The 27725-nt window shown below is 38.5% G+C and overlaps 1 protein-coding gene across 1 annotated transcript; it reads left to right on the top strand.

Moving 5' to 3' along the window:
* The first annotated feature begins 1194 nt into the window (after window positions 1-1194).
* LOC144526696 (protein APCDD1) lies at window positions 1195-24079 on the top strand. Its single transcript, XM_078264315.1, has 5 exons — window positions 1195-1606; window positions 10160-10346; window positions 11764-12289; window positions 19129-19450; window positions 21722-24079. Exons 1-5 carry the CDS (start codon window positions 1567-1569, stop codon window positions 22183-22185), a joined length of 1539 nt encoding a protein of 512 aa, XP_078120441.1. The 5' UTR covers window positions 1195-1566; the 3' UTR covers window positions 22186-24079.
* Window positions 24080-27725: the final 3646 nt, after the last annotated feature.

The following is a 27725-nucleotide window of genomic DNA, read 5'->3' on the forward strand; positions in this document are numbered from 1 at the left end:
AAAAGAGACAGAGTTGGAAACTCAAGGCCAAAGTCTCCCTGTGGGTCTCTCTCTCTCTCTCTCTCTCTCTCTCTCTCTCTCTCTCTCACACACACACACACACACACACGCACACACACACACACACACACACACACACACACACACACACACACACACACACACACACATGCACACAGGTGTCAGGGAGGGAGGTATCCCTCCCTCCAGGCAGGCTAATAATGAGAAGGTGTATAATTTGAGGGCCAAAAATGTGCAGCATTCACCATGAATGACAACAAGCAGGATGTTGGACAGAAATGAAAACTCAACAGCAAAGGCTCAGAGTGGTCCCAGAACATTGTTACCCCTAATTAATCCCAAATAACACAAGTGAGTGAGAACAACAACTTTACATTTGACCATGTTTGAGCCCATGTACATTTGGTTCAGTTTCAGCTGGACTAATCTGACTGTGCGCTCCAAGTTACCTTTCAGCCTTCCATTTTATTTTCATTTCATTTCATTCGTTGCAAACAACCCAAACAAAAAATGCCTCAGATATTCTGGTTCTAGGCTGTTCTGATTGGGACATAATTGTACTCATCATTAGTGGTTTTAGTCCTACTGCTACTACTGTGTTATGGAAGGCTAATGTACTCTTTTGGTATGAGAACATGATTTTACAAGCCATTTCTGTTTGGAAAAAATTAGGAGGAATTTGATATTTCTAAAAAATAAAATCAAAAAACAGCATGAAAGGTGTAAATAGGTAAAACGTCTTTACTGCAAAAACGGTCAGTCTAATGTTAAAATCTTGTTTTCTTCAAAACCCAGTAAAAACTATTTTCATGGGGTAATGACATTTTGTTTCAATTTAGTTTTCAAATTTGAAGATTTTGCTTGTTTAGTTTCATTTTAGGGGGGTTATTGTTATTGAAAAATGATGTTAAAACGATGTAGATTTGACACCATGATGATATGATGTTGATGGTGTTTTGCAAGTTAGCATTAGTTAGCCTAATAGAGAAATTATTTGAAACAATTTTAAGACATTGAAGACAAAATCATCTTCGGGTTCAACAGTTGACCAACACACCTCGTATACATGAGCGATTTTTTGCAGTGTGCACCTAACGGGAGAAAACTTCAACAACTTCAACACACTCCACGCCCCTAAAATCTCTACAGAGGCGGGGGGGGGGTCCAGTCTCGGAACACAAGTACAAACATCCTCCAGGACGGACGGACGGAGGACGCGCGTAAAAGCAACCGAGCCGCTTTATTTCAACGGTGAACGACAGCGTTGAATTCCGTTAGCGTGTCCAGTAGTAAAGTTTGGACTTTCCTTCGTTTTCTAAGTGCTATTCAGCAGTTATAGCGGGGGTTTCATTCGCTGTAGCGATCCGGAGGCGTGTTTCCTTATGATGCTCGGATATCTCAGAAGTGTATGCTCCAGTGTATGCTCCCCGCTTTGGATACACAATGCAAGGATTTGTGTCGGATTAAACAAGGACGCTGCGTAAAGGAAAACCCGATCTCACCAGTGTGACCATTGACGCTTGTTTGAATCCTCCAAAGTGCGAAATGGGGCCGTCATCTACACTGCTTATCGTTGCTTTTTTGGGTAAGAAACATTTATATGAATTGACTGTGGAGTGGGGAGGTTTGAATGAAAAACATGTTTGACTCCACGTGTGCATGGAAAACAAACTGCGTAAACAGCCTACGAAAGAAGCTCTGTTGCACAAAGCATCAAGAGGGATGAGATCTTCGAAATTACTTATGTATTTTTAAAAATATTAAAAACAATCCATTGGATTTTAAACGTTTTCTACATCTTCTGTGAAGCATTTAAGTCAGACAGGAACCTGACATGCCCCTCTTCACTTCAGCACACCTGTTTACCATCGTGGCTGTGTGTTTGTGTCCAACAGGACTAATGGTAATAATATGTTCTAGATAAGTTATCCCTGATGCCACAGTGATGAACATGTTGTAAGGCTAGAAGGCAATAAAAAGCTTCCCTGGGGCTGCTTGGCAGATGAAAGCACTGGCACAGTTAAGAGCCACTTAAAACATCCATTCCTGATGAAAACCTGTCTGAGCAGCAGAGGATTATGGGACTGCAGATGACCCAATCCATCTGCTGGCACATCTGAAGGCAACATTTGGCTGAAACTTCAAATGAATGGGTTGAGATAAAACGATATTTTGGAGTCCACTTATCCTAAAGTGTGTTTAAGTAAATCTAACGTCCAATTAAGTGGTGTGTTATTGCAGCCTGAAAATGCACTGTCAGCTTAGATTAGCTTGTGATGTAAATTTACTGGAGAAAACCTCAGCGATAACTTTGGAGTATTTAAAAAAGACTTGCAAAGAAACATGGAGTAGCTGCTTGTACTTCACCTTTTGACTGATATGAATCGAATGAGACTTCTGCTGGGCCTCAATACGGTCTTTAAGTTTTATTACACCTGTAAATATTCAGCAATTTTCAAAATACAAGAGAATTGTTAAACTCTTTGCTCAAGTAATTGCTTATCCAACAACTTTTTATGTTTATCTTGATGTTGGATTGAGAAGAAGTGAAGATATGTTTGAGTCTCTCTCAAATATTGGTGATTGCCAGTGCAGGAAGCAGACAAAATGGCAAACTGTAACAGCAATAAGAGAAAAAAGACACTTAATAAAATAAGCCATTTAACTATTTTAATCACAAGTACAAACTTCAACTCAACTGATATTTCATCTCTGTGGCTGAAACCGATATTGATTTAAAAAAAAAAAAGGGAAGTCTGAAAATTAGAAATCAGCAACACCTAACAAAACCATTTAGCAATGCACACTGAAATTTGGTCATTTGAAGGAGCTTTGATATTTAGTAATATGTGACAGTGAGATAACTTTACTTTACTATCAAAGGTAACAGTTAATATAAATGACAGTAAATTATGAAAAGTTTACTTTTCATACATCATACAATGGAATCATCCTACATGAACATCATACATGAAAATATTTTAAACTTGTATTCAGTAACAACTGTTAAAAATACATAAAATGTATGTGCTCAGTTTGTTTGCATACATACCATAAATGCAGCTATGTTATATGTATATATGTTGCATGCTTATAGCTAACACAAAATATAATATATAAATGGATTGTTTAAAAGATTGTGCTAGTGAGATGAAAATGGGTTTATAAAATATAATAAACTCCAACATTATGGGTAAGGTAGTCAATATGTTAAGACAATATCGGCCGATGATAATAGCCTGCTAATATCAATCGGACTCTGTTATAAACACTGCTACAGTTTTGGCTGAATGCCATTTACGACCATGTTTCAGTTGTCCAGCGATCAACACTGTGATGTGGGAGTTTTCAAAGCAACATGAGACAACTCACAACAGAAATCCAAGTAGTAAGTGCTGTAATTACAGAAGCATCAGTCAGAAAATAAGCAAAATAATTTTATATCAAGGGAACCATTCTCGGAAATCATTATAGCATAAGTTTGACAAATGGAGACAAACTGCCGCAACAGAAAGAAAGAAACAGGGGTCACAAGTTCAAATAAACCAACAGGAAAAGATGGAGGAAAGACAGATGGAGGGGATACAAAGATGCTAATTGTCACGCAGCCCAACATGTCACACTTCTGTTTCAGCAGTCATTCAGTGGTGGAGGAAGAAGTCCAATTGTTTTTGACAATGGCAACACAACAATGGGAGAATATTCTTCATTCCTGCAAGAAAACGCTGATAGTAAAGAATGGAACCTTGACAAAACAATTTTACCTCAAAGTCCATTTAGTAGCTGCTCGAGAACTTTTAATATCACATGATCTTCATTAACATTTCTTCTGACCAGTCAAAGGACTTTATTTGTCCATGTTGGTTCTTGACCTTGGAAACCGAAAGCTCAGTCACTCCAGAAAAGAAATGAAAGAAAACTAAATGGACTTTGAAATAAGACTGAATGGACCCTGTAGATGCACACAATGCATGCTTTAGATCATGTCTAACATTAATTGTGTCATAAAGCTTAAACAATAATTATTTTCAGAGTTTCTGAAAAGTTAAGATGTTAGAGGTTCAAGATCGATTGCCAGTGTGGACTGTTGGTCCACCACTTTCACTTTCAACAACTATTTGATGGATTGAAATTTTGTCCAGACATTTATGGTCCACAGAGGGTGAATCCAATGACTTTGTTGATCCCCTGACCTTTCCTCTAGCGCCACCATGAGGTTGACATTTTCAACTTTTAGTGAAATGTCTTGACTGCCATGAAATGTTATTCAGACATTTATGTACCCCACAGGATGAAATGTAATAACTTTGATGATCTCTTTACTTAATGCGGTGGCATCATCGATCAAAATTGCAAATGTATCCAATACCCTTTGGTTTATGACCAAACACCTTAAAAACTAACATTTCCATCAGCACACTCAGATGATGAACAGTGTGAACATTATACCTGCTAAACATCCAGATGTTCGCATCACTTTTGAGCAGCACTGTGCTTATTCTTGTCCAAAGGTTTTGTTTGTGTTTCTTTTTTTTATCATTGTCCTTTTCATGTGTGTACAAATGTAAAACTTAAAAACTGGGACTAGAGTCTGACTTGAATACCACAACACTGGCCTGTCTGACGTTTGTCCGGTCTCTTTAACAGCAGAGTCACACTCATATATGTTGCATGTTAGCATGCTGATGTTAGCATTTAGCTCAAAGCTCCATTGTGCCTATAAAGGCTACGGTCTTACTGAGCTGTTAGCATGGCTGTAGACTCTTATTACCCATCAAAAACAACATTTTGTTACTTCGAGCTGAATGTAAAATTCTAATCTGAATGATGAATGTCTATTGGATTACAGAAAATACAATATTTTCCTCTGAAATCCAGCGACCTCCTACTCAAGTCAGTACCTACTTTAAAATGTTAGTTTCTCCACCCCCTTTAAGTCTTACATGGTCACTGCCAAATGCTAAGATGACACAAAGAACAGTCCTTTCTTTGGTCTCTGCTCCGGCACTTCTGGATGTTTCTCTTCCCATAAACAATGTGGAGTCTCTCTATTTGTCAGGGGTCCCAGTGCTGTTACCTCACTGGTGGGATCAGGCCAACTGGAAATGTTCTCTGTGGTTTGGGGTTCTGAGAGTTTTGTGGGCGCTTTGATTTTGATAGAGAGCAGCAGTTTAGGAAAGCAGCAGCAGTGAAGGACCGGAGAGGGTTTAAGTCGAGCTGGCCTGATTATTGCCTTAAATGTGGGGAGTTTTTTCTTTTAAAGAAAGCTATTGGAAGAAACTCACACATTCAATTCTCATTAAATCTGTAGAAGTTGTATGACGCTTCCCCCTAAAAAGTAATTTTACAAACAGGCTACACGTAACCTCTTTTTTTTGTGATTAACAATTTTTCATTTTTTAACAAAATACAAAACATACAACTCACAACATGAACCCCCCCACCCCCCCTTCGTCATCACCACCCACCCAGATAAAAATTAAGAAAAGATGACACAGTAACTACAATATTCAAAACCATTCAACAGAAGAGTAACAAAATAGACAATAAACCAAATAAACATGTATGATGACAACAGCATAAGCCCATCATACACGTCTCTCCCCAGCACAAAGCTTCTTAGGAGCCCTCCAGAATGCTCAGGTACTTTCCCCATTTTTTAGTATAGTCATCCAATCTGGCAATCCGTTATATATGAGATTTTTTCAAACGCTGCCACCCTAGCCATCTCACAAGCCTATTCCTGGATTGACGGCACCCCTTCATTCTTCCATCCTTTCGCTATTATTAAACTAGTCTGGACCCACCTTCTTATGTGCGTATACATCCCATTTAGGATTGACCCATCTCTCCCAGAACAAATAATCTTAGCTGAATGGAACCTGGGTCCCTGCAGTCCTACATAGGTTATTATGTATCCCGGTCCAAAATTCCTGGACCTTAATCACAGGACCATAGGACATGAAGTAATTGGCTGTCCTCTGTCTTACATTTCCAACAATTTGGTGTGTCTTTCAGACAAATTCTAAACAATCTGGAGGGAGTACAATAGAAGCGATGCATAATCCTGAACTGAATGAGGCGCACCGTCACATCGCGTGACTTAGTTTTAATATTCCTACAGAGGGCTCTCTCAGGAGGAAGTGACCAGTGGGCCAGATGCCTTAAGTTAAAAGCATAATAGTAATACAACATCTTTGGGTGACCCAAACCTCCTCTATCAATCGGTCTTTGTCATTTATTAAAATGTAGCCTTTTTTTTAACCATTCCATATAAATGTGTTTGTTATCCTGTCAAACCATTTAAAACATGACAGGGGAACCTCCAAAGGAAGAGATTGGATAAGGTTGTTCAGCTTGGGAACACAAACCATTTTTATAACCTTGACCTTCCCTGCTATTGACATCACAAGATATTTTATTAAGTAATGGATCCAAATTAACTTTAACTAGGTCTTTTAACTGGGGAGGGAATAAGATACCCAGATATGCACTACCTTGTTTTGGCCACTGAAATGCACCTGATTGGAAGGCTGTTATGGGGCACTGAGCTGTTGAAGGTAATGCTTCTGTCTTGGACCAATTTACCCTATAACCTGAAAATTTCGAGAGAGTCAATGATCCCGAGTAGACAGGGTATTGATCTGCTAGGTTCGGAAACAAAAAGTATTATATCGTCCGCATAAAGCATAACTTTGTGCACTACACCTCCTACCAAAATACTTGGGAAGTTAGTCTCTCCTTTATGGCTGCTGCCAAAGGTTTTATGGCTAAACAAAACAACAAATGAGAAAAAGGTTAGCCCTGTCTTGTTCCCCTTTCAAGAGCAAAATATTTAGAAATGAACCCGTTAGTTTACACCGCAGTCACTCTAATCCACTTTATAAAAATGCTACCATACACACACATTCCAAAATTTTTAACATATAGCCCCATTCAACCATATCAAACGCCTTTTCGGCATCGAGGGAAGTAGCAGTTATTGAGGATTGTCTATCAGCTACAGACCATGCAATATTAACAAGACGCCTGATATTATCTGACAAGCTACATCCTGAATAAACCTCACCTGACCAGGATGAATTGGAGAAGTATTAACCTTGTTTAATCTATTTGCCAACATTTTTTAAATAATCTTAACGTCTAACTGCATTAGGGAGATTGTGCCGTAATTCTTACAGTCTCCTCGGTCTTTACCTTTTTAGGAACCAAAGTTATCAAAGCCTGCCTAAATGTTGGGGGCAATGTGCCCTTCTCCAGGGCCTCTCTATATACGACTAACAGAAGTGGAGCCAGTTCAGTTGCAAAACTCTTAAAAAATTCAGCTGTGAAGCCATTGGGCCCTGGGGCTTTACCCACAGGCAGGGCCCCCATTACCTCTTTATAATTTCCTCTATAGTCAAATCCACATCAAGGAGTTCTCTTTGCTCTTCTGTCAGTTTGGGAAGCACATTTCTTCATCAGTAGAGGTTGATAATAACCTATAGAGATCAGTGTAAAATTCTTTAATCTTGTTAATGTCTACAGTTGCTGTAAAAACATCTCCAGAATTGGATCTAACTGCAGAAATAGTGGAAGCTGATTCCCTCTGTTTTATGTATCTAGAGAGTAGTTTTCCTGCTTTGTCTCCTGATTCCAAATAATTTTGTCTTGCCCTGAATAAATTGAATTCAACCTTCTGAGATAGGATATTGCTATATTGGTATTTTAATTGAGTCAGGTTTCTCAGGCCATCCTGTGACATTCTTCTTTTAATCTCTGTTTCAGCATGTTTGATTTTACTTTCTAGTTCTAAAGGTGCTTAATGACTATTACTCTTACGAAATGAAGCATGTTGTATAATGCGCCCCCTGATCACAGCCTTTAAGGCCTCCCATGCCACCCCTGAAGACGACACTGGGTAATTTTTTAGCTCAGACCTAAGCCACTCTATATTTTCTGGCTCCTATAAAGCTTTATTTACTCTAATAAAGCTTGTGTTACATTATAATTATGATATTCTCACAAAGCCACAAATTAATGCTAAACAAGTGTGATGCAGCTTACTCTGGGTCAGGTCTGTTTTCACATCAAATCAAACCGCTTAACGTCAGATACAGAAACCTTTTCCCACATCCGTTATCAAAAACGGCAAAATAACATGCATGTTCAACTTCTTAGTCAAAATTATTCTCAGATTGAGTATAAATGAGCGTTCCTTTTAAACATTACGTCTTTTTAAGTGAGGAGAAAGTTGGAATTTGTTTGGAAGCTGGGAAGGAAACTAAATAGATATTAAAGACACTGATGCAAGATATTCTTTCAGTATCTCTGTTGACGAGGGCATACATTACCCAGAATCCCTAGAAAGCTGCAACAGAACCTCAGGAGAGAATTCATCGTCTTCCTGTGTTTGCCATATATCCACATTTGAGAAGCTGAGTATTGAATAAGCTGGTATGTTTACTTAATTTTCTTTTGATGTTCTAGTTCATTAATCAGTGCATTATTTTGACGTTAGAAAACTTACTATATGTACAAATCAATGTCAGTAATTCAATTAATATGTTCATTGTCCAGTCCTTGTGTTTGTTTGTACTTTTAACAGCAATTAACATACTTTGCCGTGTGTGTGTGTGTGTCCTTGCCTGAAATTCACCTGAGGCACGAAAACTTCAGTGAAGTAAAAGTGTGTTCGCATTACACATCTCACTAGGTTTCCTTTTAAATTCACACACACAAACTGGTAGCTTCTGCTCTCATTGTAAAAACAAACTGTTTGTAGCGGGGGGGTTTTGCACAAAAAAGGTCTTACACATAAACACACACACAGAGCAAACTGTAAAGCCTTTTCTTTTCTTTTAACACAGCTTTAGCCAGCAGTGTTAGTAATGCCACCTGCTGAGTTGGGAGATCAAGTCTCCCCACTGTCCAGTGTTTCCAGTGAGCAGCGCTGTGATATGGTGATTTACACACACGCCTCGGCTAACACACATAGGAGCTGCCTCGCTGGGTGTAAAATAACTGGATGGAGCTTTGTTCTTCATGGAGTTTTTTTTTTTTCTCCCTTATGTTACTAGTTTCAAATTAATTAATTAATTAAAAGCACAGAGGCAACCACAGCTGCATTAAATGTTATTGCCAGGCAAGTAAATAGCAAATAGAATCAAAAGGCAAGTCTTCATATTTCAAGGTAGATTTTGATGATAGTAGAGTATTACATGGAATCAATCCTTGCTGGACTGTGAGCTTCAAGGCTTTTCTTTGGCTTCAGGCTTTGAAAATGTTTTAATTTCCGATGTTTTATCCCCTTAAACTCAGCCCATTGTTGAAGGTATTGCTTTTTCATGTGGTGCATCGACGGTATGCGGACGGGGTGGGTTCACATCTCAATGCTGCACATCTCTTTTTTTAAGATTTTAGTTTGGGCATTTCAGCCTTTAATGGAAAGGACAGCTAGATATGGAAGGAGAGAGAGAGGGTGGGAAGACATGCAGGAAATTGTCACAGGTTGGACTCAAACCCTGGACCTTCTGCGTCGAGGCATACAGCTCTACATATGTGCGCCTGCTCTACCAACTGTGCTCACCCGGCCACTGCACTTTCCTTTTTAACTTTTGTTTGTAGCTTTTAGTTTGTTCAAGTCTGCTGTGGTAGCAGTTCTTCAACTTGGACATCTAAGCTTTGCCTTTTCCTCACATTTTCAGCTAATATTAACCCAAGACTGCACTCATACCAGGTGTTGCAGCTGATAAAGCCCTGTAATCCCTGTGTGATGACATGAGTTAAAATGACTACATAAAAGCCTCTAAACACTTCAAAGAGGCCCGGCTGATTGAATAAGCAGAGTGAAAACATGAGAGAGAAACTTCAAATAGAAAAAGACGTCTTGTTAGTTTGATCTAAGTGTAGTTCACTTTATCAATTGTCTTAAAAGCAGTTGTCATGTATTAGGATGCAAAGATCTGAAAGAAAGAAGCTCTGCCACTAAACTCATTCTTTAGTGGTTTATTCAACATTAACCTCAATGAGGCAAATGTCTGAGGTTCAAACCTTGCACTGAATGGCACTTTTCTTCTTTCTTGTGCCTAAGAGATGGCATGTAAATAAATAAAGATAAATCTCACCTGAACTTTTGGTTTCCTTATTGTTCTTGCAGGCTGGGCTGAAGGTGGTTCATCTCTTCACTACTCAGATGGTCGATCCAGCCGTCTCTCTCTGGAGAAAACCTTTGGCCGGTCGCTCAGAGACTCCCAGTGCCAACACATGTTGAAGCACCTTCACAATGGAGCCCGAATCGCTGTGCAGATGCCTCCTAACGTAGAGGGTCACTGGGTGTCCACCAGGTAAACAACTATAGACTTATGGCCGTATTTTTCTGTGCATCTTTGAATAGGAAGGCAGGAATTTCCACATGCAATGCAACTATCCCAATATGTTATCAAATTAATTGAATTAATATCGAATACAGCCTCTTTTTAAAGACCATTGACCATGACCAAATTCCCATTATCCTATCCTAAAAATCTTTAACTTGTAAAAGAAATGCTTTGCATCTGCTAAATCATAAGCCCAGAATTCCTGAGTGTAAGGATTAGCAGTGGTGGAAGGAGAATCTTCCCCTAATGTATATTTTATTATATGTTTCATAACTCCAACAAGCAGTTCAGGTTGGTTTTGGTGAGGTTGTGAAAACAAAATGAAAAAACACAAACTTTTCTGAAGAACATGCCCCTTCAGGAGCCTTGCTTTTAAAAAAAATATATATATAAAAAGTCTAGATTGTTTAGGGTACTTACAAGACTATTACCTGAAACAATGAAAAAAACCCTCTGTACTCTACTTAATGGTACAGTCTGAGTTCCCCTACTATAAAGCCCATTGGAAGCTCTCATTTCCTGTTTGGCAGTTTGGACCCAGGACCATCAGGTACAGTAATATGGATGGGACCTCATGCAACAAACATTCTGTCAATTGAAGTAACATAACCAATAAATTAATTTGAATAGAATGTATTGATCACGTTGGTGGTTATTTTAATGAAGAATCTGAATGATGACTGTATGCATACTGAAATGGCCAGATATTACTTATGTTAGTAGGTTAATGTTAGCATGCTAAAGTTATACCCACATGTGCTTATTATGCTAACATAACTCAGCCACAGAGGCTTCAGGGCTACACAACTTAACAACACAATGAGGACTACATTTTTCAGTCAATTCCCTGCTGGCATCTGCATTACCACACAAACTGAACTTTGAGCCACCAAAAAAGTGGATTAAAAGTTTACAGTAATGGATTGCAGTGACCTTAATATTTCAAGTCTCTGATTTAGCTAACGTTAATATAATGGAATGAACTATAACCCATGGCTGCTTAGAAGGTAGAAACAAAAACATGGTAAACAAGATAACAGTATACTTTGGTCTATGGCAATGTCCCTCAAACAATACACGTTCTCTGCACCATAATTCAATTCATAATTTCATGCCAAATAAATACTCGTAGAATACCTTATTTTCAATTTAAACAGTATCTTACATATGAGAGTAGTACAAATACATGTTGTGGAAGAACATTCACTTGTGATGAAGTTAGAAGGCCCTTTAAACAGCAGCTTGACTGAAATATATTGTGCAAAGGCAGGCAACACAAAAGAAGCAAACAAAGAAACAACTTAAAACTTCTTGGTAGTACTTAAACCTTTTCTGCACGCGGATTTGCATGGTGTTTATCTGAAACCTCTGTTTTGTGTTACAGCTGTGAGGTGAGACCAGGCCCGGAGTTCCTGACACGCTCCTACAGTTTCTACTCTAACAACAGCTTTGAAGCTCACCAGTTCTACTACGAGGACAACCACTGCACCAAACCCACCTATACTCTGGTGATCCGGGGTCGTCTGCGCTTACGCCAGGCCTCCTGGATCATCCGCGGTGGTACAGAGGCGGAGTACCACCTCCACCGGGTCCAGATGGTTTGTCACACAGCCACTGTGGCCAAAGAGCTCAGCCAGAGGCTCAACCGCAGCTGCAGAGGGGCCGTTAAGGGCCCCTGGGAGCCCAGTGTGATCTACTCACTGTGGAGCGAGGAGGGCGGCTACGACTGCTCCAGGGAGCTTAACTTTGCCATGCATGAGCTGCAGCTGCTGAGGGTGGAGAAGCAGTACCTGCATCACAACCTGGATCACCTGGTGGAGGAGCTGTTTCTAGGAGACATCCACACAGAGCCGTCCCAGAGGCTGTACTACAAGCCGTCCAGCTACCAAACTGCCCTGCAAAACGCCAAGGTACTGTAGGTCATCTCCCAATTAGAGTTTAGAGGGATGAGGTGGAAATGTGGCTGCGGAGTCTTCATAGAACAAAAATATTGGTTTGTCTAGACTTGCTAAAATTCTGTAGATTACTAGTCCCCTGTCAAGGGATCACAACATAATTGTAAGGAGTCTTGAGGTGACGAGAAAAAACTGAATTCTGCAACTGCAGACTTACTAGTAACCACTAGTACAGCAACCAGGATGAGGATTTTTCCTATCCACTGCGTTTTGTCTTTGTTGTTATGCATGACCAAGCCGGAGGTAGAGTTTTGTTTTCTGTCCTGAGCGTGCAGCTCGGTGGAGAACCTCTGCCGAACTCAACTCCCACTGTGTCGACCCTCCACACCGCAAAGACCACACACACCAGAAAGAGCACAAACTGACCTTAAGAACAGTGTTCTTTTACGAGGGTTTATCTTAAGCGTAGCCTATGCAATGCTGTAGAAAACCTGGGTAAAATACAATATGAAAGTAGGTCTTTACTTGTTTATAAGGTATCAGAGTGGTGGACTGATAAAAAAAAAAAAGATGTTGAAGCTGGAAAGTGAAGTTGTACTTTTTTTTGTGATTGACAACTTGACATACAATCTGAGTTGTTATGCGGCATTAAACTCCTTTGTCTGCATCAACAAACCATCCGCTAAGACAAATCTGATTTAGTATCATTGTGCGTGTCAACAATCTTGCCCTTTCACACTAAACATTTGCACTGGTAGAAAACAGAACCTATGTTCATACTGACTTCATCTCCAGAATCTAGCCTCAAGAAAGAGCCCTTTCTTTCCTCTGCTGTGCCTATCGGATGTTGCCTATTTACACTGCTGAACAGCAGTTTCCCCACTGGGTGAAACCCTAGAGTTATGTTTTCACTGTCACCCTCTACAGAGATTACAAAAAAATCCTGTTCGGGTTGGCTGTCTAAACAAGCATCCATTTGTACGGGGATGATGGGGCTTGGTGTTGCTGATCAGAAGTGTGTGTGTGTGTGTGTGTGTGTGTGTGTGTGTGTGTGTGTGGAGTGAGGATCTGTGATCAGACGAGCTCCCCTGTGGTGCTGTAATGACCAGAGCTGCTCTCCTTAAGCCTCTCCGGCCTGCTGAGGCGCGATGTGAAACCCTGGCCTATCTCTGGGAGCAATCAACATGTGGTATTCCTAGAATTTGGAATCATGCGGTCATATGAATTATTCCAGCGAGCACATACCCGGTCTGATTTCATGCATGCCTGAGGCTCATATCAAAGTGTTACATGTGCTCTTTTCTACTCATATTTTTGTATTAGGCAAGCTGGGACAAACATAATTACAGCATTGCCTCAAAGGGGCAGCTCACCAAAATTGCAGATAAACATATTTACTCACTTACCTGTAGCAGTATCTAGCCATGCAGATAATTTGGATTTTACTTGCCAAGACTTTGAGAGATCAGTTTTCTGCTGCCACCCAAATATAATGGAAGTGAATGGAGTTCTGATTGTGGTGCTTACAGCATTGACACATTACATTTACATAATTCAACAGCAATATCTCTTTCCAGAAACATTGTCCGTGGTTACTGTACATAATCCACAGAATACAGTTAAGATTTCATAGAGACAATTGTTCTCTGCAGGAAGTTGTTCCAATATAAACTTTTCAGTGTTCTTTGGAGTAACCGGGACATTGTTTCTAATGACATCATGCTGTTGAAAGTTGCACTAATCATTATTTTAGTGGTCGAATAACTATGTTTAATGTGATCGGTGTTATCGTAGCGACAAACTCAGAATGCCTCACTCCTTCCTACACAAAAAGCACTAAATCCAACCATCTCTTGAGGTTGTAATGGTTTCTTTTCGGGGACTTTTATTGCCATGGTGACTATCCAATCCATTAATCTTAAGCGGTGTGGCCCAGAGCTGGTCCCAGTCCAGAACATTTGCTGGTGCCAGCATGTGGATCTCAGTAGTGATGCAAGAGCAAGGCAGCAGACATTTGTTTTTTGTTTTTAATCAGTTTTTCTCCATTTTCTGTCGCCTGGTTCACTGCTGTGTCACCAAAACAGAGTAACTACCAATTGATAATGATGCTTGTTAGGAAGGGTTCTGTGTTTTCAGATTGTTGTTGTTGGTAAAGTGCTTCGGTTGTTATTGTGTTTTATACGTATCCCTCATGCAGAGACTCATTTGTTATGCTTTCCTGAGTTTGGTTTATGATTTGTTGTCTTTTGCTACTTCTTTGTGAGCCTGTAAGCCTTTGAAGTACATTTAAAACTTGTGCAATGAAGCCAGATAAGACTCTTATTATGAATTCCTGGGAAGTCATCTTACAGGAGAGATGCTGGTCTGGCTCTAAGGATCCCAACATAGAAACACATGGGTGTAGTCGGTGGTGAAAGTTACTTAAGTAAAAGTATGAATACTACATTGTGAAAATACTCCATTACCAGTAAAAGTCCTGCATTCAAAACCTTACTTAAGTAAAAGCATGATTTGTGCAGTAAAATGTTCCCTGTCAGTGTTTACTATATGATGTTTCTGGATTAATATTACTGCTGCATTAATGTGTATGTTGCATTTTACTGCTGTAGATGTTTAAGGTTGTATAATTTAAACTCCCTTATATTTATACTGTTGGGTAGTTTAATCTACAGCAATGCATCATATTCTATAAGATCATCATATTTTGTATAGTTCTATAGTTTGTAGCGTCGCTGTCCTGTGAGAACCACCTATCTCTAAAAAGTCAACTTTCCTTGGTGTCAGAAAAACAGCCCCGGTGTCAGCTTTGTGACGATGCATTTTCCAGCTGATCCAAGAGGCCTTTTAAAAAGTGTATTTAGCTTGAAAAGTAGGAGAAATTTCTCAGCCCATAAAGGAACACTTCTTTCTTCAGTTTATCACAAACATTCATTATCACAACATCAAAATACTTTATTACTTTACATCAGGAGATACATGGTTTTCACTGGACAGGACAGGGATGAAAAATTGTAATCTGTAGAAGTAACTAAAGCTGTCAGACAAATGTAGTGGAGTAAAAAGTACAATATTTATTTAGTATAAAGTTGCATAAAATAGAAATATTCAAGTAAAGTACAAGTACCTTAAATTTGTACTTATGTACAGTGCTTAGTAAGTTACGTTCTACCACTGGGTGTAGTGTTGATGATATAACCAAGATGTGTTTTAAAACCTGGCGTGGTTTCTGTTCCTCGTAAAATGTTTGCTTCTGGGCATCATCTTTCCCTGAACTATGTCGGTAATCCCCAAAATGCCCAAATGAAAGATGGCTGCCAAACAAAGTGCAATTCAGTTTTAATTCGCCTTGATCTACTGTGGCTTGTATTGTACCTCATTTGTACGTTTGTCAGACAAACGTGGCTGCCAAATGTAGTAGTGAAAAATGAAATGAGTAAATGTAATTTATATGAAGCAAGGGCAGTTACTGTATATCCTTCCTCATTTCCTATTTTTTCTTCAATTCCAGTAAGGATATAAAAGCTTTGCTTCCAGCATGAAGAGCCAGCAATTCATTGCAATAAAAGCTTGAACAGGTTGGACATTGTGTGCTATGGCAAAGACACCTACAGATGTATTTTGCTGATTAAATGTAAAGTTACAAAAGTTTACTGAGAGCAGCTTGTCCATGCTCTCACCACTAGTAGGGACATAGGGACATAACTCAGAATAGTTTGTTATGGCATCACTTTCTTTTATTGGATGTGAGATCAGTTTCAACTTTAGTCGATCCCTTTTAGAACTGAAACATTTAGACGGTTAGTTGATTAGTTAATAAAAGCTAATCTAACTATTTTGAATATAGTTTAAATACGTTTTACTTAAAAATGCCTAAAACATTCTTCTGTTTCTCAATTCCTGGTGGCAAATTGTAATTTTACACATCCATTTTTGCACGGATTAAACAAAGAAGAAATAACATGTTAATTAATAAGCTTTAGAGGTGCTGGTAGGCTGATTTTGTTACTTTTGGAGAGAGCCAGGCTAGCAGTTTCCCCCTGTTTCCAGTCTATATGCTAAGCTAAGCTAACAGCTGCTGGCTGTAGCCTAGTTTTTATTGTACAGACATGGGAGTGGTATCAAACGTCTCATCTAGCTCCCTAAATATATACATGATATTTAGTAGAGAAAATTGGTTAAATCTATAGTTCTTGTGTGAAGTCAGTAGTCTTTCCTTTTAGCCTTAGTTTAGTTTCACATGGTTTGAGTCCAGGTCTGTGAAAAATGTCTCAGTTGAAGAACCATCCAGTAAAAACTGTAATTTGTATTTGAAGCGTTGGTTTGAATGTTTGAGATAAGTACAGTGTCACAACAACAGTAAAACTTTTTATGAGCAACCTGGGAATAATTGTAGAAATACTTGGTTGTGTAAAGCGCGCCTAAGGCTTTAACACTGAGTCAGCTGTGGAGATTACTGCTTGATTACAAACATATATAACAAATTAACTGCAGCAGTCAAGGATATAATTTCCACAGGGCATGTTTAATTAAACATGTTTAATGATTTGAAATAATTTAATCCGTTTGCATTTACAGTTTATATTCTCATAAAAGACACCGCAATTGAACGTCAGTCAAAGAGAGGATAGTGAAGCACAGTGCTCTTTTTAGTAAAGATGCCAATACAACATTATCAGAAAGTATTAGGTAGCTGTAGAGGAAACTAACAATGATTTGAAAAGGGTTTCAACACAAAGTTTTATGTAGTACTTTTTGTAATACATATACGATGTAATATACTTTTTATTTTTTTTAACATCCCCCACACACACACACACACACACACACACACACACACACACACACACACACACACACTTTACTATTCATTGCCTTAGATGAGCAGTGGCACCATGAAAAAGGTGGGAGATGAGTACCCATAGAAGGAAGATGTGGGTCATAGTCTGGCCTTTCCCCCCCCCTGCTCAGACAGGCTGTGTTTTATGGGCTCAAAGTTCCTGCAGATCTGGAACATGTTTTCCACACCTGCATCAGAAACTGTCCCACCGTCTGCTCTTTTTCTTATACCCACATATATAAACATACAGATACGTATATGTTAAAATATACATACATATACTGTATTTATTTATTTTGTTCCCCCTGTACATATACATTTCTTACTCATACACACAAACACAGATGCAAAAGTGCAGTAAAAATACATTACATACAGGAGGCCTTCCCTCCAGTCGTCACATTAACCTCTTACTCTGAGGCGGTTATGGAGCTGCACTGGGATTATCTCATCTGTAGGATGTAGTGATACTCCTGTTTTTTCTCCTTCTTTCAGCTGTACCTGTTCCTTTTTGTTGCCTTCCCATAAATCTCATGTAGACACAATGTTGTCTGGGAAAAGAGTGATTGGGTTGGAGAGGTTAGATATTAAAATTTTGACCACCCTCAAATAACAAAAACTCTACCGCCTCCCTGGAGTTTAGTCTTTGGATAAGATTTTGTGGAATACGGTATGATGAAGGCTTCCAGCTTTGAATCCGTCAGACCCTCAAGTCTGTTTTGCAGCCAGAGACCCACAGCTGTCCTGTCTGTGGATACTATGATCACATGCTGCTCGGGGGCTCCACGAAACCAGACAGGATATAAATTTAACATGATCGACGGTCATTTATAGACTTTTTTTTGTTGTCAATATATGAGGGTGAAGAAAGGGCAAACAACTGTTTGTAAATAGAATGAAAGTTCAGCTGGCTCCCTGTTAGCTGTGTGACTTCCTGTTGTCATGCCTTAAGTTCGACCAGACATCTGTCTTTTACAGTTTAATGATGTGATCACCATGAGAAAATGCTGGAACCTTGTCTGGCTTCCAACACTCAAGAGAGTCGGCCTGAAGGAAATAGTTTTTCCGCCTGCACCTCTGAACAGACGCCAGAGGTTTTCTTTTATTGTGGCTTTCATGATACAATATTCTAATGATGGATTAAAAAAAGTGTTAAGCGCTGCCGGATTATGACTGAATTTTCATACAGTGATGTTCAGTTTAGAGTTTGTAAATAGCCTCAACAGCAGAATTATTTTATGTATGAAAGGTTCACCGCTACATTTTTTAGACCTGTAAAAACTTACTTTTACACTACTATGTCGGTTGGAGCCCAAACCAATTATATTTAGCTGATATGAGCTCATTGCATATATATATTAATAAGTGTATTTGTCGGCCAAAATTGCAGTACAAAAAATCTGATACGACGCATGAGATACAAATGACAGAAACAGGCAGAATGAAGCTCTGCATTCACTTATGATCCAGCCAGAATCAGCTTTAATGGCCACATACAGGGAATTTGACTCCAGCTTTTTGTTGCTCTTAAAATACATACACAGAAAAAGACAAAAATGCTAAAAACAAGGACAACAAAGCTGAACAAGGTATAGATATCCTAATCAAACCACTGAGCTCTGTGTGTTTATTTGTGCTTAAGAAAATATAGTTTAATTCCTCTGATTTAGTGCTTTGATCGGCGCTCTCTCTCTTCATTCACTTTCTAGCTTGCTCGGCCACCGCTTCTCTCTCTCTCTCTCTAGTTGGCTGGCTGTTGAGCAATAAAACATATGATGCCTTTAAAGCCTCAAATGTGTAACGATAGCATCTTTGATACCACGCCTTGGTGGTAATGAAATAAAGTAGTTTCTTTTTAATTTAATCTTTGTTTCAACTAACTCCTGTTTGTGTTTAAATTTTTTTTCATCCTATTATTATTAATATTATTATTGGTTTTACTTTATATTTTTAGTTGTGTTTGTATATATTTTATATGAATATACTAGGCTCACTTTTCCCTTCCCGTTTTTTCCAGAACCATGACCACGGCTGCATCGCCTGTCGTATCATCTACCGCTCAGATGAGTTCCACCCTCCCATCCTGCCGCCGCGGGCCGACCTGACTGTCGGCCTGTACGGTCAGTGGGTGAGCCAGCGCTGCGAAGTTCGTCCTGAGGTCCTCTTCCTCACCCGTCACTTCACCTTCCACGACAACAACCACACCTGGGAGGGCAACTACTACCACTACTCTGACCCCGTCTGTAAACACCCCACCTTCACCATCTACGCCCGCGGACGCTACAGCAGAGGCCTACACTCCACCCGCGTCATGGGTGGGACAGACTTTGTCTTCAAAGGTAACTGGTTGATATTTTCTTGTCTTACAGCTAATGGTTTTGTTTTAATAGTTAAATACCAACAAATCTGAGGAGAGACTATATTCAAGTGACTAGAAAACCAAATCTTCTTCCTCATTTTTCTGCCTTTTACCTTCATTCAATAGATGCAAATACTTGTACCCTCTACCGTCAGTGTGACAGACTTCAGACTGTGTTCACACCTTTTTTAGCTTGTTGCTGTTTAAAAACAACTTTGGTGAATTTGCATTTTGCCAGAGTCTTCAGCATTTCCAGAACAGAACCCATACAAAGTCAACTCAAGCAAGCATAGGATTATATTATAAGATAAAATAAGCTTTTATCGATCCCCAGACGGGAAATTTGGCTGTTGCAGCAGCACAGAAATAAGTACAGATAAACAGAACAGTTAAAAAAATCCTCAGAGATATATAAAACTAAAATAAGAATAGAAGTAAAAAATAGAAACCATACAAGAGCAATTAAAGACAAAAGTATGAAGGTAAAGTGACAGTGGTGTGATTGATAGCAGCAGAGTCTGCAAGTCCAGTGTATGTTAAACCAGACTAATGTAAGGAAAGGCAGCTTTATTTGTATAGCACATTTCAGCAACAGGACAATTCAAAGTGCTTTACATAAAAACGATTAAAAAATTAAAATCAGATAAAATACGAGAATAAAAGTTACAGTGCAGTATAAGAAATTAAACATTTAAAGAGCAGTTTAAAACAGTTAAAAGTATAAAAGCAGATAAAATACGAGATTTTAGGCTGCTAGTATGGGACAATGTATAAGCCATTGCTCTATACACGTAATCCACCCACAATCCTTGCTGTTCCCAGAACGGGCCGCTCCCACCTGTCTTACTTTTTAATTCTCTTTATAAGCTTATATAGATTGTCATGCAGTTTCAACAGTGCAACTTCAGTATAAGAAATGAACAATTATTTAAAGAGAGGCAACATCAAAAAGAAAGGTCTTTAGCCTTGATTTAAAAGAACAGAGTTGCGGCAGACCTGCAGTTTTCTGGGAGTTTGTTCCAGATATGTGGAGCATAAAAACTGAACGCTGCTTCCCCCTGTTTAGTTCTGACTCTGGGGACAACAAGCAGACCTGTCCCAGACGACCTGAGAGGTCTGGGTGGTTCATAGTGTAGCAGCAGATCAGAAATGTATTTTGGCCCTAAACTGTTTAGTGATTTATAAACCAGCAAAAGTATTTTTAAATCAATTCTTTGAGGCACTGGAAGCCAGTGTAAAGACTTCAGAACTGGAGTGATGTGATCCACTTTCTTGGTCTTAGTGAGGACTCGAGCAGCAGCGTTCTGAATCAGCTGTCTGATTGATTTTTTTAGGGAGACCTGTAAAGACTTAGTGTAATTTATTTAACACAGTATATAAATTAGTCCAACTTACAATTATATAGATTGACACGTATGCATTCAGAAGCCAAACTATACACATTTCTCATTCTTCTGGTGATCATGGCAACCATTCTTTCCATTATAGTGATGCACAGGACACCTTGTTTCCTTAACTATGTATTTTTTATGGTTGATGCAACTATTTCTGTTTGACTTTTTGTGACAGATAAGTTGATGATTCGCCATTTTGGGAAATATATTTATTCACTTTGTTGCTGAGTTACATGAGAAGTCTGTACAGTAAATATGTAGCTGGAGTAAAGCTCGCTAGTTAACATGTAATATCTTGCTTGTTTTAGATACAAAACTCTACAAACAAAACAACAATTTGGAGGACAGGGAATGTGCAGTAATTTCCTGGAGTCCCTTAGGATGCCAGGCAACCAGCGGAGACTCCAACAACAATCCCACAGATAACTAGTCGCTTTTACACTTTGGTTTAAACAAATGCAATTTAACGTATGACTTCAGAGGTGTTAGTAGGTAGATTTGTGACCCTCAGACAGAGCCATACTAGCTGTTTCCCCATATCTTTGCGTTTGATTCTATCTGCTGTGATAACATGGTGACATTACTACAAAGACGTGTAAACTGCTTGTTTCTTGCCCTGATGTCATCAAAGTTCCCTGATCTCTGCAGTTATCTTGTTGAGTTATAACCAATAGAAACAATACCAAAATTACAAAGCTAGGACCCAAGATGTAACAAGCAGCAAAACATTGTTTCATTGTCTCATCCAGTTGAAAGTTTAGAGTCTGTTGCACCTGTGACCTACATCACTACTCTGTAGGTCATCCAAAACAGGATGTTCAGAATGTAACAGGTCTTCTTGTGTCGTCCTCCTCTAGTGAACCACATGAGAGTAACTCCCATGGACTTTGCCACCACCTCCCTACTCAACGTCTTCAATGGTAACGAGTGTGGAGTGCAGGGGTCCTGGCAAGTCGGGGTGGAGCAGGACGTCACCTTAACCAACGGCTGCGTGGCATTGGGCATCCGTCTCCCTCACACAGAGTACGAGCTTTTCCGCATGGAGCAGGATGCCCACGGCCGCTACCTGCTCTACAACGGCCAGCGTCCCAGCGACGGCTCAAGCCCAGACCGGCCGGAGAAGCGGGCCACCTCCTACCAGATGCCCCTGGTGCAGTGCTCGGCAAGCAGCCAGCCGTCTGAGTACAGCAGAACAGACGACATCGACAGGCCTGTGCTGCACCAAAACGACTGCACAGGATGGCACAGAGGCAGTCAGCAACACGTCACAGTGGCTCTCATCGCATTCATCACGTCTCTGCTTCTCAGATGGCAAAGCTAGAGAGCAGTTTGGGCTTCTTCTTTGTTTTTACAAAAAGACAAAAGTGTGGCTTAAAAGAACAGACAGAGAAGTAAACGTTCTACTTCTCTGATGAGAAAGAGGATGAAAACTGGTGTCCCTGATCCTCTGAACTCCCACCCAGCTCCCAAAGACTCGACACTGCTGCACCACAGAAACTTTAGCACTTTAGAGTGGAACCAAAGACCAACCTGTCTGTGTTTCCACAAATATAGAAAGATGTCTATATATCCACACAGACCTAAGAGTATTTTTATACAGTGTATTTACAGTAAGTACCTACATCTATCAAGTCATTTTCAACTGCAGAAAGACACAATTTGATGTGTGGAAACTTTTGACATTACGCTCCCTGTCTCAAGAAGATGTACTTGTGGATAGTCTCTGTTTGCAGTAAAAGGGAACAACACTACATATATTTCAGCAGTTTCTTTACATGTTAAAAATCAACATGCTGACATTAGGAGAAACTCATAAGAGGTAAAACCAGGAGGATATACATCATGTTACAATAAAGTCAATTCCATGCATTCTAAAGAGACATTTTTATTCACTCACTGGTTAGAGAACTACATTTCCATTGGGACCATTTTGAAATTACAATCATACTCAGATTAGGAAACTGCACCTGGAAACTTGGCATAAAAACTTTGTCTCAATAACATTTGGTTTGTTGTAAATGTATGAAAATCACAATCAAATGAATGCATTGAACGGTGTTCCGTTGTTGTGCTTACATGCACAAAATGCCTCACGTGTGTAGTAATTTGTGTGTTCAATTTGTTTGGAATTGGTTTTGCAAAAATTACTACATATGATCATCGCAATATGATTACAATACTTATACTTTAAACGAAAATATTTAATTGTTGCCCAGTCATTTCATAGCTCTGTTTGTTTTTTATAAAATATGTTTGGGTCCTTTTTGGGGGAGAGTTGTAGCTTAACTCTACAATTAAAATGCAGATACCATCATTCATTTTCATAGTTAACTATCTTGCAGTTCGTGCAAGAATTTACTGTATGAAAATACTGTAGGCCTACAACTTTGTGCTGACAGGAAATGTAGCTTAGATTGCACCTGCGGACAACATATCAAACTGCAACTTTGGAGTTACTGCCAGTTTCAAACCAGAAATAGTAAGTTGTTTTGTTCAATTTAAAAAACAGAATTACTACATTACGATCTGCCCTTTTTATCACTTTTTCCCTAAGCATATATAGGCCCTTGTTTTTGTAACATGTTGGTTTATATAAAACCATTCATAAAAATATCTAAACTATTCAAGATCGTGCTTTTAAGTAAAGTTTGTTGTAAAAACAAATATAGAAGACTGAGGTTTTTGGGGTAAATATTCCCTCCACTTTCTAAAACTGTACTAACATTAATAACTGGCTGTAATGTAATGTCTGTAATTTTAACAAAAATAGATTCTGGTTACGAAGCCCTGAATAGTCATCCATGTCTTACCTGTCCAGATTGTGAAGCTCCTTGAAAAGTCTTCCAGTAAGGAATCTTTGAAATGACAGAAAAATAGATTTGTGCTATTTGCTCCTCAAGGTTGTTTCTAATTTTGCGAGTCAAACTATTTCAGAATACCTTTAAATAGGATTAAGGTCATCAGGTGTGGCACAGTATCAGCAACCTTTTAGTATTCCAGTGGGATCACGATTTTAATATTAAAATCGTCACCCTCTGGATGGGGGACTAGTACCCGTTTACCAAATAACTTTCAGATTGTTGAGGACAAACATCACAGCATACTCCTGGAATAGAAAACTTTTTTTTCAGACTGAAGAACCTGTGTTAAACTCCAAGAAATGTCTTTTTGTAACTGGATACATGTATAAGATTAAAAGGTTTGATACTCTTGAATGTTGATCTATTGTGTACCATTTTTAAGATGTTTTTGTATTCTTACCTCTTAAACAGTATGTCATAAAGTCATTGTATAGTATGTCGAAAAAAGTGGAAAAAAGTCCTAGTATGTTGAAAAAAGTGGAAAAAGTCAGTATAGTATGTCGAAAAAATACATAGTATGTCAAAAAGTCAAAGTATAGTATGTCGAAAAAAGTCCTAGTATAGTATGTCGAAAAAAAGTCCTAGTACAGTATGTCGAAAAAAGGTCATAGTATAGTATGTCGAAAAAAGGTCATAGTATAGTATGTCGAAAAAAGTCCTAGTATAGTATGTCGAAAAAAGTGGAAAAAGTCAGTATAGTATGTCGAAAAAAGACATAGTATAGTATGTCAAAAAGTCAAAGTATGTCGAAAAAAGTCATAGTATGTAAAAAAAAAAAAAAGTAGAAAAAAAGTCGTAGTATAGTATGTCGGAAAAAGTTATAGTATAGTATGATGACAAAAGTCCTAGTATAGTATGTGGAAAAAAGTCATAGTATAGTATGTGGAAAAAAAGTCATAGTATAGTATGTGGAAAAAAAGTCATAGTATAGTATGTGGAAAAAAGTCCTAGTATAGTATGTCGAAAAAAAGTCATAGTATGTCGAAAAAAGTGGAAAAAAGTCATAGTATAGTATGTCGAAAAAAGTCATACTAGTATGTCAAAAAAATGTGGAAAAAAGTCCTAGTATAGTATGTGGAAAAAAGTCCTAGTATAGTATGTGGAAAAAAGTCCTAGTATAGTATGTCGAAAAAAGTGGAAAAAAGTCATACTAGTATGTCGAAAAAATGTGGAAAAAAGTCATAGTATGTCGAAAAAAGTTATAGTATGACGACAAAAGTGGGAAAAAGTCATAGTATATCAAAAAAAGTGGAAAAAAGTCATAGTATATGTCGAAAAAAAAGTCATAGTATGTCGAAAAAAGTAAAAATATGTTGGAAATAGTCAAAGTATGTCAAAAAAAGTCATAGTATGTTGAAAAAAAGTGGAAAAAAGTTATAGTATAGTATGTCGTCAAAAGTGGGAAAAAGTCATAGTATAGTATGTTGAAAAAAGTAAAAGCATAGTATGTCGAAAAAAGTGGAAAAAGTCATAGTATGTCGAAAAAAGTCACTTTAAATCACTAATAAAGGGGTACTTTCCATGAAATCATCTCTCAATGCAAATCAAACCAGCTATTAGGCTAACTGAAATACAACCATGCCAGTCTCTAGGTATGGTGAAGGGTATGTGATGATGTGGGGCTATTTTAATTCCAAAGACCAAGGGAACTTTATCAGGATGCATAGTATCCTGGATCCATGAAATAACTGGCCTGTAAAAATAAAAATCTGCCTGCCTCTATGGGAATTTAACATAGGGGTATACTTACTTATGCCCCCTGTATTTTAAGGAAGAACATTTATTTATTTATGATACATTATTCATTCACAAAGAAAATTGGTGTCCTAGTCAACTTTAGCATGGGTTCATAAACTTATGAGTGCCACTTTGTCAAAAAAAGTCATAGTATAGTATGTCATAAAAAAGTCAAAGTATATGAAACTGTCAAAAAACTAATAGTATAGTGTCATAAAAATGTAAATAAAAATCATCGTATAGTTTGTCAAAAAAATCATAGTATTGTACAGTATGCCATAATGTCAAAAACGTCAATAGTATAGTACGTCATAAAAATGTCATGTCAGTATACTATGCCATAAAAATGTCATTGAAAGTCATAGTATGTCAAAAAAGTCATAGTATACGGTCATAGAAATTTCAAAAATGTTAGATTAGTGACTAAACATTTTTATTTAAAAAGTCATAGTATAGTATTTCATAAAATTGTTTAAAAAAAAGTCATATTATGTCATAGAAATAAAAAATAAAGAAATCAATATAGAGTGTCAAAAACATCATAAAAGACGCTTTACTATACAGTGGCTTTACTAATATGCTCCGCATCACCAATGTTTTAAAGAAAACTGCCATTTGCAAAAAAAAAACGTCATGTGACAAATAATCTGCTGGGATGTAGAGCATGCCCACGATGGGTGACGTTATTGATATGAGGATAGATAAGGTTATGTAGGCTACATAACTGATAGACTGGGAAGAAAGAAAGAAAAACGATACCGCTCAAATAGGTAGGCTAGTATCTGGAAATGAAAATGCATCTATAGTCGGGGCCTCAATATCATCTCCCGACGTATGTTTAACTCCCTGCAAAGTAATACAGCTTCTTCATCAACGGGATCGTCGACGAAAGGGAAGGTCTTGTTTTGAGAAAAAAAAGTGTTTTATAGTCTGCCTAAGAGTTAATAAACCAACCCCATTTTTTTATTCATGCAGATAAACTGCGCTAAGATGCGCCTGATACAGACTGAATGAATGAATGAATGAGGAAATGAAAGAGCGCTGTGTCAGAGGGAGGAGACAGAGAAACTCGAGGTTTATTGAAGAAAACCTGCGCCCGACCAGGTTAGGTTTACAGGCTAAGTTGCCATAGTAACTGACTGAGGTTAAGTTACCTCTCTTGCTGAAACGGGCTGGAGTTACCCCCCCCCCCCCTCTCTCTCAAGTTTAAATAACTTCCCTTGCTGAAACCGAAAACCCAGAGTTTCCCTAATCTCAGGCTTAACAAACTCAGATTTTTCACTAAACCTGCTTTCTGAAACGGCCCCTGGACAGCTTCCAGGTGTGAATGTCGAACTGTGTAAATAGATCAGGGCTTTCCTGAAAAAAAAAAAAAAAGAGCACTGCTCTCAGTGTAACTCCCCCATGACTAAATGAAGGTGAAAACTATAAATAAAAAAAAATCGTGATTCAAGAGCTGGTCATCTAATCACAGCGCCTCTGTCGCCTCATATAGTCACAGTAAAGCACGACACGGTATTCTGCCAAGATGGAGAATAACCAGAATAAAAACAGTGGTCTTTTCCCACGCTACCCTGTCCTCCAGGAGTCAGTATGAATCATAATACTTTACGCTTTAATTAAAAGATTGCAGGTTACACTTTTGGCAAAAAATAAGCATCTTGTAAAGAAGGTTCTGTATTTTAGCCCTCATGCTGAAATGAGTTAAGTTTGGGGCCAAATGACCGCTGCAGATTTTGCCATCCAATGTACCAAATTACCTTGGCAGAACAACCTCAAAAATACTGAGAAACAACCCCTATTTTGTGCATGATGAAACCATTAAAATGTATAAGAGTCCCCTCCCTTCATAACTATATTCAATAGTAGTAGAATTCAAGAGATCCAAACTTCCACCCCGATTATTCCAGTCAGTAAACAAAGCATAGTTTAACAGTTTACAAAAGTTCTTCAATTCAAGCTCATAACCAACCAAGCAGATGCCTGAGGTTTCTAGTTCCGTGACTCTTGGCATCTAATAACTGAAAGCCAAATATTAGCTGAAGTGTAATTAAAACACATGGTTAGCTCACACACTGTACTTTGTCCTTGTACCAAGAAGAAAAAAATAAATAAATAAAAATGTATTCAATACAAAATGTTGGCGGCAATACTGACGGAAAACCTGGCACATGCACGCAGTACGCTCATTTTATGGCATCAAATAATGAAAATTTAAGGGCTAGGGTATCATTAAAGGGGGAGACATAGGAAGAGACGGCTA

Source organism: Sander vitreus, chromosome 12 (assembly GCF_031162955.1).
Source record: "Sander vitreus isolate 19-12246 chromosome 12, sanVit1, whole genome shotgun sequence".
NCBI classification, from domain to species: Eukaryota; Metazoa; Chordata; class Actinopteri; order Perciformes; family Percidae; genus Sander; species Sander vitreus.

Excerpts from the sequence above, each read along its gene's own strand:
- LOC144526696 (XM_078264315.1), top strand. The coding sequence starts at position 1,567 with ATGGGGCCGTCATCTACACTGCTTATCGTTGCTTTTTTGG. Across the intron at positions 12,290-19,128 it reads CTGCCCTGCAAAACGCCAAG|AACCATGACCACGGCTGCAT; the intron begins GTACTGTAGGTC and ends CGTTTTTTCCAG. Across the intron at positions 19,451-21,721 it reads GACAGACTTTGTCTTCAAAG|TGAACCACATGAGAGTAACT; the intron begins GTAACTGGTTGA and ends GTCCTCCTCTAG.